Source organism: Sylvia atricapilla, chromosome Z (genome assembly GCF_009819655.1).
Source record: "Sylvia atricapilla isolate bSylAtr1 chromosome Z, bSylAtr1.pri, whole genome shotgun sequence".
Taxonomy (NCBI): Eukaryota; Metazoa; Chordata; class Aves; order Passeriformes; family Sylviidae; genus Sylvia; species Sylvia atricapilla.
The window spans coordinates 85,703,465-85,715,405 of NC_089174.1; the positions used below are offsets into that span (position 1 = coordinate 85,703,465).

Below are 11,941 nucleotides of genomic sequence, written 5' to 3' on the forward strand. Positions count from 1 at the left end.
ACTGCTTACACTGAGGAGCAACCTTTTATGCACAAAGGTCTGCCTTTCTGCAGTCCCTTGACTGCCACACTGAAGTTGCTCTCCAATTCTAAGGCCAGTTCTGGATGCCCTTCCCTGAGGAGCAACATGCTCCAGCACCTCCTGTAAATGTGTCCTGAGTCTTCTGTGTTGAGTATGGGCTGCACCTGTGAATTGCAGTGTTTTCTAAAGACAGATTTGGCAGGTGTCTGGAGCTCTCTCTCTCAAGAGCTGGTCCAGACTCCCCAGTTCTGATGGAAGTTGTGTCAGGGGCTCCTGGTTGTGTCTGAAGTAAAAATAGAGATCGAGTCAGATTTTCAGTTAATGCAGCTGCATACCCAAAACCTCACATGAGGTCTTAAATTGGTCCCTGTTCTTTTTATAACTTTTTAGCCAATGAAAATGCATGTAAGGCTGTTCTCAGTAAAAGTAATACAGTGTTGATACTTTGCTCTGCCTGTATCCAACCATTTCATCATGGAAAAAAATCCTTTCTTTTTCTTTGCCAGTAGCTGGCATGTAGGCATAACTGAGCTTTGCTGCCCAAAAGGGTCACCAAAGATGGAGATCTAAAGATAGCCTGGAACTGGGTGCCAGTTACTCCTGCTGCCAAGCTGAAGTTGGCAAGGGTGGTGACAGCACCTGGAGTTTTTGTGAGTTACCAATCATTCCCTGGACTGTGGCACACAACGGAGGCAGCAGAGCCACAGGCAAATGGCCACTGACTTGGAGAAAAATCTCTGAAACCACAGCTGTTTCTTAATTATTTTGAGCAGCATGTAGCTTCCTCAGAGGAAGATCAGTTTTCCTGGGGCTTTTCATTCAAACCAGCCTTTCAACAGCATGTGAAAGGCTAAAGGCTGATGTATTGTGCTTAGAGGTAACACTGCAGTTATGTTTTTGGTGTTAAAATGATATTTGCATTTCTGATTTGACTCTAGCTCATTTGTTCAGAATAAGACATACACTGAACCACAGAAACATATTCTATAAAAGTCACTACGTGCTTGTGGATGACATTACATGGAGAGAGATCTCATAAAAATGTGTTCTAGAGCTTTATAGATTTCTTCATTTTCTAGGTGGTACACAAGTGACAGGTATTTATATGGCTTGCACTGTCAGTACTTCTCACAGAGTTACAGAAAAGGTAAAAGACACACACATCCTATCAGTTTAAGTTTTATATTATGCTGTCCTGGGGAGAAATTACAAATATATTCTGTTGTACTTCTGCAGGCATAGAGAAATCTCAGAACACTTACAAAGGGTATGCAAGATGACTCATGTCTCAAAATGGTTCCTGTCTCAAAATGAACTAAATTGCTGAATCCATTGAGAGAAAATTGCAGTGTTTAGCTGGTGAGCCACAGGATTATTCTCACACAGGGAAGTACCTGGAAACAGGTGCTGAATGTTTGATGTTTGGTACAATTCAATTTTAAATGTTAGTGCAAGCTAAATTTCAATTTAAAAGAAAGAGCTGGAAGAACAATATATCCTTCTGCAAACTGATTTTATTCAACACCAGTAGGTCTATTAGTAGGTCTATCTAAAACCTCTCTTTTCAGATGCTGCATTATGGTATATCCCATGCATACCTATAAATGGATGAAAGAATAAAATACTTCTAATAAAAATGTATGATTCTATAGCTTACAGCACTAGCTGAACTAAGTAAAATTTAAAAATTCCAATATAGCTTTATTTTCACTCTGTAGTAAAAACTTACTGGCAGTTTTTTAGTATTTAATAAAGAATTTTATGAAATTGAAAATGTAAGCACAACACTTGGCCAATGTATGTCAGAGAAATATCATTGGAATAAAGCCATGAAATCAGTCCTCTGTGGTATTACTGGATTTGTTAGAAAAACATGATTTCAAATTTGAATTGGAAGTGTTTTCATCTTGATTTGCAGCTGTGCAAGCAAGTGTAAAATGCTGCCAAATCCACTGTAGTTTACTTTGCAAAGGCAGAGGCTTTCTCTTGCTGTTAAGTATAACATCTCAGGCCATTGCCTTCACATTGCTGTGGGAGGGGGGATGGTGGGGGCTGAATGGAGAAGAATCAATTTAAATAATTTAATGAAGCCTCACAAGGAGAGCCTATTAAATACAGTTAGCGTGCTGTGGGAGGATTTCACAACCAAGCACTCTTAAGAGCTATTGTATATAAGTATAGTAGTCAACATTATTGAACTCAATATGGTTAATTGGTTAGCAACTATGAAAACAGTTATCCTTTACATTCAATTTTCAAACTAGAATACTACTTCATATAACTTTGGGCATTTCTAGATGTAGCAAACAACATTTTTTGTTGTTGTTGCTTCAAAACTTACTAGAAGTTTCTTTTGCTTGTAAGTAAGTAGACTTGTATCACCTTTAAATATTCTCACACATGCAATGGGTGCTAAGAATAAGTACAGAGATTTTGGAAAACCAGTGAACCTGCTCATAATTATCCTCTCAAAAAGGCTTTTAGATTTGAAACCAATGTTAGCCAAACCAAAAACATGAACAAGCCAGGCACTGTCAATGTCACAGGTCAAATCTAAGGAAATTGGGATTTTTTAATATGCCAGTGAAAATTACTGATTTTTCATCAGACTCCATGGGTATTTGTTTGTAGCATTACTGTGGAATTTTCTGGTCTGAGTCAAAAATACAAACCAGGAAACAATGGATACGTTTTCCATGTGTACTTCCAGAAAAAAATCAATTCCACCAGCATATTTTTATGCCAAATGCAACATAAGACTGAGAAAGGCACAGCCTGTTTTACTTATAAATCCTCTTTTCTTCTCCTTCTTTTGGAAGAAGCAGGCTCCTTCCTCCTGCTTTTTTGTTGTTGTTGTTGTTGTTGTTGTTGTTGTTTGTTTATATGTAATTAACAGCTTTTCTTCCAAAATCTTCTTCCGTAAACACTCAGTTAAGGTCCCTGCTCAGCTGGAATGGATTGCAGCAGGTAGATTGTTTTCCTCTGCCTTTAAGAAAGGACATGTCCTTCATTTACAACATAAATTTATGTACTTAACAGAGTGCATCTTGGCATACTGCTGATTCCTCCAGTCATGCATAACAACAGAGAACAGCAAAGGATTTAAGTGCGCATTAGTTCAAGTAAGTAAATGTCAACTATTTTGTCACAGCACTAAATTGTTACCAAAGTTGTATAAAGTTTTCTCTTTTGCTGTTTGTCACAGAGCCTAAATAGAATTTTGACATGTAAGTAACTACTGCTAATACAAAATAACAATTCTGCACAAATGCAATAAACTGTAACTCTAATAATAAAGTCATGAACTTGTTCTTCTACACTAGGTGTGCTTTTATTTCCTGTCCTACAAAAGCTGACCACTCTACAATGGTATATTTTAGTCAAAAGCATTTCTTGCCTAGAAAAACAGAGAATTTCTCTTCTTTTGCAATGATAGGAGAGAGGATACTAATTTCTCTCTCCTCTTACCACTCAGGCAACTTCAACAAATCAGGAAATCACAAGAAATTAAAGTTTGTCTCTAATGTGAAACATAATTCTTCACAATTTCAGTTTCATCCTTAAATAGCACTCACCAAGGTGGTCCTATACTTAGTTTTCTCTTCCAAGAGATATTTCTATAATATACTGGAAAGGTCTATAAGTGCAAAAAAAGGGATAACACAGGTGTTATGGGGAGACAAATTGACTGAGATTTCAAACTTTTAAGATAAAGATCTCCCAGAGTTGTAGACTGGTGAAAGAACTGCTGGTTAACAATTGCCTACTCCAGAATGGAGGTCTTCTCAGCAGATAGTTTGAGTCAGTTCTTAAAAGTTTGCCATTTTCTCAACTGTTATAACGGATGCACAGTTTTTGGTTCATTTTTTAATATTAAAATGTTACTATCAGGTGTTAAACTGAATACAAATCCACATATGTCCATTTTCGTTTATATACTATTCTAAATTCTTGACAGTTCTAATTTCAAAGACTAATAATTTGTTTATCAACACAAATTAATGGAAGTCCATTTTAGAACTTATTGAAAATATCACTCTTGTGGAAACATACCATAAAATCAGACTCACATGCAAACATGTTAGCTCCAAAAATCACTGATATACCTGATGTACATTTTACACACCTATCAAAGACTCTTCCATTCAAGCAAGAAACAACAATTTTTTTCCAAAAATTAAAAATCATAAAAAATAAAAGGTGCGTTTCTATGGCTTAGAGGTTGCTTTGTTTATTATAAAATAAACACATTTTAATGTCCTCTTCTGCAATGCCATTTGGGTAAGTTGAATTCAGACACTATGGAAATACTTGAAAACTAAATTAAGTATAGAAAGCAAAATTACTTAATACAGGTTATCCTCTAGAAAAAAGTTAGGAGTGGTCCAGCCAGCAAATGAAACCTTTTCACTTAGTTTTTCATTCCTTAATCACATATACTAGTCTATCATTGCTCACAAACTCTTTTTTAAGTAAAGCAAACTTAATGTGAAGTCTTGTATCACATTGCCCCAAATTAAGTCATTAATAATTAATATCTAGCTACAGAATAAAGGTGAAGCAAGGAGACGTGTGATTTTTTGAAAGAAGTGACAATTTAATGTGGTGTTTACTGAGCAATTAATTTCTGGTCTTAAACAGAAGAAGAATCTCAGCTGAGAAATCGAAGCCAAATATATATTTCATTCAGGATGCAAGTGTGTGCTGCAGTTCTAGGAATTGCTCTGTTCTCTAACTGAGAGACAGAGAGACAGAGAGACAGAATGACTATGCTACAGCCTATTTCAGTCAAGTAGGCTGAAATTTATTTTCTCTTATGTGTTTCCAGTATCAAAAGCAGTTGAGTGCAGAAGGTCACATCAGTAGTTTGATGGTCTTGCCAGATTTCTGGACAGGCTTTAGGGTCTCCATGCAACAGCAGCTGATACTGCTACTTAAACTACTTAACCTGAAGATAGGCACCCTAAACTGCAAATGGCACCTGTAAATGGCAGGTGAAGTATGGCTAAACAATTCTTTTCCTTTCTTCTGTCTTCCAACAGGTGAAAATGCAGCCTTCTTAATCTTACTTTACCTTTCTACAGATACATTATGCAGCACTGATGTGTCATTATCCCCTAGAATGGACATATGGAAACATTTCACACTGTGCCTCTGAAAGGACAGACACACCAAGCAGAAAATAGGGAGAAGGGCTGAGGCACTCTTAAACTACTTTTTTAATTTTGAGCTTTCGAGAATTGGAAGTGGACTTTCTACAAATCTAAACAGAGATGAGGGCACCTCTTTTATAGGCCTATTATTTTTGTTGATATCAAATAAGAAAATAAATGTCAAAATTTTGGTATATCAGTATACATATGTGCATTTGATCTGTATTCTAAGTACTTCAAGTATGAAATATGAAATGAATGCTTGAAATAATCTTCCTCTGCACATTAACCTCTTATCAATTAATGGAAAAGTTTAATAGGTATTTTTACTTCCAGGTAATATAAGGGGGATGGAAAGGGAAAACACCAAGGAAGCTCTTCTCCTTGTCACAGGAGTGTGGTCTAGATACAAAACCATGCTCAAGTCTTCAAACTTTTCAAGAAGCACTTAAAAGAGTAACTTTGGATGTTTGTCCTCATTATTACATCATCATACAAATCCTAAACTATAACAACTTTTTTCAAAGTGGATAAATTAGTCTAAAACCCTTCTGACAGCATTTCTTGATAGTGATAAATTCTGCATTACTAGTCCTATGCTAATTACATAAAGGTAAGATGCCCAGATGGCTGCGTGTCTTAAAGATACCTCAGAAGACATCATTAAGGAAAGATCTCAAATGAGCACAAGAGAGAATACGAAGTGGCACCAGTTACTGCAAGTGATCTTTTATCCCTTTCCCTATGTTTGCTATACTGTACTAGCACTGACAAGTTCACCACTAAGCCATGTTCCCTAAGCATATTTTAAATATGTCCGGAGATGGTTACTTAATCCCTGGGCAGCCTGACAAGCCTTTTGTTAAAATTTTTTTTTTCTAACTTGGACCTCACCTGGAGCAACCTGAGGGCTGGCTCCTTTGGTCCTACCACTTGTTATCTGGGACAAGAGACCAATCCCCACTTCACTACAGCCTCCTTTCAAGGAGTTGAACACAGCAGTAGGGTCTCCCCTGCTTCCTCTTTTCCAGGCTAATCAAAGCTTGCACCTGCTCAGGACCACGCTGTGCTGTGGATCACTCACCCCTCACACACAGTGCTGACAGTTACAAGGTCTGGGGTAGGGATCAGAGAGAGGAATATGTCTTGTTGATTTGAGGTGCAGACCTTTCTGCAAATAACTTTAAAATTGAAAGCTCAGTTCACAAAAGGCATACTTTTATGCTTGCCAGTTCAATTCAAGCAAGGCAAATAATGTGTATTAAATAAAATACATATTTATTTCTTATGAGGCACACTTTAGAGATTAATGGATACACAAACACTATTTTTAAACACAAAACTCCTTTTGTCAATTTTTAAACATTACAGTATATTTCTCAACTCTTCATAATCTGTGATAGTTTAACATATTTTGATATCTAAGAGATAATTTCCTTAATTCCCTTTGGTATTTTCTTGTAAACTGAAGTACTCACTATTTCCCCGCCATCTTTTTATCTTCTCTATGTATAGTTCTGCTTTTTTATTTGCTTTCATGTCTTCTTGTCTCTCCTGTCAAAATAGATACATGGAACATGGTGTGAGTATCATTTACAGGAACAAAATACAGGCTCTTCCAGAAATATTTAAAGAAGCAAACTTTCAACTCTTTGAGGAGCAACAGAAAAAAAAATTCATCCTGAAATGAGATTTGTAAAACATTTCCCATGTCTTAATATATTCCAAATATTTTTCCTCAAAAACCTTCCCAAGCCAATGTTTGACAACCATGTGGTGCTTTGCACAAAGAACCCAATTATGGTAGAAGGCTCAGTGAGGGATTACAAAGGGTGGGCTTAGGGTGCTTTGCATCTGTGTGGTGCCTCAATAGAATTTGCATCTCAGACTGGAATCAAAATGGCCTAATGCTGAGTATGAAACTGCCTGGGTAGACTTTCTGGAATAGTGACCAGCTGGGCCATCAGGACCAGCGTTTGATGCAAAATCATAAATTGCACTTGTCTGAGCCACCTGTTTTGGAATGATCTCCTGGAGTAGGGTTGTACTCTCCAAAACTCAAGACCAGTTGGGAAAACCTCTTCTTCAAAGTAAACCAGCAGAAAAATTATTCACCCAAGAAAGGACAGTCCTTAGCAGGGTTCAAATTTATTTGTCCCTGACTTACTTTCACAAGCTATCTTAACAGTAATTTCACCTACTAGTAAGAAATCAAAACTACAAACCTCATCTTGCCTTCTATTTGAGCTGACCTAACATCAGCTCCAGTTTGTGAAGTATTTCTTGCCAGGCTGAAGCCTCTTATAGTACCAAGCTCCTGTTCCTGATCTTTCACCTTCTCCCTGAGAAGTTAACCAGACTGGGTTTCTAGTCATTAGGTCTTTTGACCACCTCTCTGTTGTGCTCTCATGGCTCTTTGCTGCAACCTTGCATTGGGTTTAAGTGGTGAAGTCCTATAAAGGGAGGGTTAGAACAGCAGGGGAATGGCTTCTGTGAGAAGACACCAGAAGAGAGATAGTGCTCCTCTCCACCAGGGGCTAGCTCTGCTCAGAAACTTCAACAGATTTGGCTGGCTCCTGCTTTTCTGCCATGACTGCCCTGCAGGTGAACAGGTGAACAAGGCTGTAGCAGCCAGACTGATGATATGAGACTGGTACAGGATTTACCACAGCCATGGAGATTGGCATGTGGAGCTGAGAGCAGGACTTCCCTGTCTACAGCTTCAAATTGCACATCCTTGGCTCCGCACCCCAGATGCCAAACCTGTCCTTGTCAGCATGTGCCCAGAACAGCAACAGAAGCCATAGAGAGCAAGGGTAGGGAGTCTGCCAGACAGTGTTACTGCAGCTGGCACGGCCAGCATGGACTGTGCTGCAGCTGTGTTTCATGGTGCTTTGTGCAGGAAGATTGACACTGCTTGGGAGTGCTTGGTTTATTTGGCCAGCACTTTGTTACTTACCCACCACAGCTGTAACTGGATTGGATCCTCAGCACCCAAACACATGCATACTGCTTCTCTGTTGAATGTTTTTGGGAAGGAACTAGTGGCAAATTGATGCAGAGATCAAGGTGTCAGTGAACTTTCCAAAGAGGCTGTGATGTCCCATGGGGTGTGTTACTGTGAGCTTTTCGCAACACTGGAAGCCAAGTGCTGCTGCTGCCACAAGCCTGCAGACCTTCATCCCGCCAGCAGAGCATTCACTGGGGTCTATCAGGAATGTCCAGTCCCAGCTTCTGCCTCCCTTCCTTGCTTCCAGGCCATCTAAAGTAGCTGTTCTATCCCTGGATGTGTTCAAGGCCAAGTGGGATGGGATTTTGAGTAGAGTAAGGTATTCAGGCAAGGGAGTTGGAACTAGATAATCTTTCAAGTGCCTTCCAACCCAAACCAGTCTATGATTCTATGACTCTATGTTGCCCACCCTCTAATGTCACTGTACCCAAAACATTGAACCAGCTGCTCTGTGACATCAGCCCTGGGGCTAAAGGTACTGCAGGCATTAGTCAGCAGCTGCACTGAATGAACCCTCACTCTTTGCAGGGGATATCTGCCACTGGCAGTGATGAATTTGCTGTGCCTCCTTGTCCTACTGGCAATGTGCAGGTCTGTGCTCAGCACATGGAACACATGTGGGTAAGTGGCCTCAGCCTCTTGGAGGGAGTTTGGGCAATATTTGAGCATTTTTCCCTGTCCCCTCTGGCCACACTGCAATTTTGTGAGTCCCATGCAGGAGCTTCAGTTCCTTGACAGTACCCAGGCTGCTGCACAACTTGTCTGTGGGGCTCAAGCAGAAACAGGGGTGGACAGACACATGCTCCATGAGATTACCTGGCTCTGCTGTCCATGCAAACTATGCCATGTCAGGAGGGAAGTTGGCTGGCATTCAACTTGAGCAACAGCAAGCCATCAAGCAGGACAGCAATGACTTTGTGTTTCCAGAGGAACCTGTGGTCTCTGGCCCATGTCTGCTTCCCATGGCCCCGCGACTTACGACTATGACTCCATGGACACAGACTATGATGAAATGCACATCCTCAGTGGCCCACCTCTCCAGTCAGGAGCCTGGGCTGGGATTGTCAGCATCCAAGATCCCTGGGAATCAGGCACAGGGCATATCTGTGAAGGATCCCTCATCAGCACAGAGTGGGTCCTCACAGCTGCCCACTGCTTCATCAATGCCAGGTAGGGAGCAGCAGGGAATGGGTTTATCTCCACAACACCAGCAGATGCCTTGCTGGCAGTGCCATGGGCTACTCCCATTCTGTTTCCCTGCAGTATGCCCAATGCCTGGGCATCGCAGACCCCAGCTGAGAGACTACTCAGAACACTCTGCACTCTTGCCACTGCTTCCTAGAACCCTCTAGGTCAACATTCTCTGAGCCTGTCATGCTAGGGCAGTCATACACACTGCTTTCTTCTCTGACTTGCGAAGCAGAGGACAGGGAACTCCTGTGCTGCTGCAGCACATGGCTCTGCTCCCTCTCACTTCTTTCTCCATGTGCTTCTTAAGGAACAGCAATATGTGGCAAGTGGTGGCCGGGGCCACCCGGTTGACTCATCTGGGCCCTGAGGTGCAAGTGCGCCAGATTAAGCAGCTACAGGTTCATGAGCACTACACTCCTGGTGAGGAGAGGAATGACATTGCCTTGCTGAAACTGGACCAGCCTGTCGTGTGCAGCCACCATGTGCAGCTGGGCTGTGTGCCTGACCCCACACTGAAAGTGTCAGAGCTCAAAAACTGTTACATTGCTGGCTGGGGTTCTAGGGCTACAAGAGGTGAGTTCCCAAAAAGGACACATGCCCTGAGGGCAAACTTGGCACACCAGGGAGATGGGATGGGCTTCCCAACAGCAGAGGTTGAAGCCAGAATCAGGCTGCAGGATGTTTGCCTCTGGCGAGGTAGTCCTGGTCCATTTCCCAAAGCCAGACAGAAGGGGGAAAGCAGAGCAACATGGTATTTTCTTTGGGAACCCCAGGGAAGCCCTAGGGGAGGGCTGCACCTCCCAGCAGGGGAGGGGAATGGCCATGGAACTGCTGTGTGCTTGTTTCTTTCTGTGCTCACAGTTCAAGGACCAAGGGATGTCCTGCATGAGGCCAAGGTCCACCTCATTGATGTCCAGCTCTGTAACAGCAGCCTCTGGTACACAGGGGCCATCCACACCCAAAACCTGTGTGCTGGTTACCCAGTGGGTGGCATCGACCCCTGCCAGGTAGGAGTGTGACAAAAGCCACTCAAGGCCCCCAGCAGCACAGGCAGCCTGTGCAGCACCACCCCAACATATCCTGTCACCCTCCCAGCCTCAGCTGCCCACCACTGTTAGGGCTCCCCTTCCCCATTTGCAGGTCCTTGTCCAGTGTCCCCATTGTCCCAGAGCCTGGAACTACTGCCAGGAAGCAGATAGTGCTCTTGGCAGTCCAGAGGTTGAGATGCCAACACTGGAACATCCATCCTCTGCACATCCTGGATTATTCTCATCTGTGCAAAGATGAGAGACAGCCCTACCATACACACCCCTGACCGGCTCCCAGCCAAAATTCTGGAGGCTCCAGCACTTGAGCTGAAACTTTCTCTACCAGGAATACAGTTCTGTCAAGGGCTGTGAGAGAGAAGGAGATAGCTCTAGTGCTGACAGCAGCCACCCAACATTACCTTATTCCTCTCTTGCTCCACTGCAGGGTGACAGTGGTGGTCCTCTGGTGTGCAAAGACAACAATGCTGCCTTCTTCTGGCTCGTTGGAGTGAGCAGCTGGGGAAAAGGCTGTGAGAGAGCAAACCACCTTGGAGTCTACACCTCCATTCAGCACTTCTATGACTGGATCCTGCTCCAGATAGACCCGCAGCCAGATAGAAGGGCATCAAGACATTCTATGACCACCCTAACACCCCCTCAGATGCCAAGGCCAATACCAACACCATTGGACAGGTTTAGCTCCTGCCCATTTTCACTCCAGAAGCTGGTGGACTTTTTTAATCGAGTGCAGGAGCTCTTACAGGTCCTAAAGAGAAAACTGGCTAGAGAAGCAGGATGAACAGGATCCAGTGCAGCCTGTAGTGGACAATGACCATTTTCTTCTGGGGCAATGCCTCCTGATCCAAAGGCAGCCTTAGTGCCTAAGGCTGCTTTATCCTGCTCATGCTTCTCCTCTGCATGTGCACAAATCCTGAATCTGACTTAGTTGTGGAAATAAAATTGTCTGATTTCACTGTTAACGATGTTTTCAGTCCTATTCAGTCTCCCATGCAAACCAAGGCCTTCCATCCACATCTGGTACATGCAAAGTTAGGCTGAGGACAGATCAGGTGCAATAGAAAATACTCAGTCCAAAGGACAGAAACTTTGGTCAGAGAGGAGGGCAAGGGTGCAGTAGAAGGGAACACAGGTCACAGAGCAGCGGAGGGCTTACAGATCTTCAAAACAGCAGTTAGAAGTCCAAAGTGTCTTAGGTTGCCTGGTGGTGGCATCAGTCTGTGTTTGTGTGCACAGTGCAATGGAGAAAAAGCAGATTTCATTACCCAGGAGACATGGTTTTTGTAGAAAAACCCAAGCTTTACACCAAGGACTGAGTGAGGAACTTGACATCCAGCCACAAACAGCACATGGAGAAATTTCAATTAATTTCCATACTGTTATTTGAGGAACATGCTGTGCCTATGAATACAGGGAGTGAAGGTGTGTTCATGTTTCAGTAGAAAACATCCAATCCAAATCACCTGGAAAGGCAGAACAGGACTGGACTGTGCTTGTGTTTATGAAGGGGATGGTTATGG

General features: G+C 42.3%; 1 protein-coding gene across 1 annotated transcript; it reads left to right on the forward strand.

Moving 5' to 3' along the window:
• The first annotated feature begins 9,133 nt into the window (after positions 1–9,133).
• On the forward strand, positions 9,134–11,261 carry LOC136374294 (acrosin-like). The gene is made up of 4 exons (XM_066339593.1): positions 9,134–9,354; positions 9,683–9,948; positions 10,237–10,382; positions 10,849–11,261. The coding sequence occupies exons 1-4, from the start codon at positions 9,134–9,136 to the stop codon at positions 11,200–11,202; spliced, it is 987 nt and encodes a 328-aa protein (XP_066195690.1). The 3' UTR covers positions 11,203–11,261.
• The last annotated feature ends 680 nt before the right edge of the window (positions 11,262–11,941 follow it).

What these genes read in the sequence shown, in the direction of transcription:
- LOC136374294 (XM_066339593.1), top strand. Translation starts at nt 9,134, where the DNA reads ATGTCTGCTTCCCATGGCCCCGCGACTTACGACTATGACTCCATGGAC. An exon ending in CACTGCTTCATCAATGCCAG is followed by an intron (nt 9,355 to 9,682) that starts GTAGGGAGCAGC and finishes GTGCTTCTTAAG; the next exon opens with GAACAGCAATATGTGGCAAG. An exon ending in GGGTTCTAGGGCTACAAGAG is followed by an intron (nt 9,949 to 10,236) that starts GTGAGTTCCCAA and finishes CTGTGCTCACAG; the next exon opens with TTCAAGGACCAAGGGATGTC.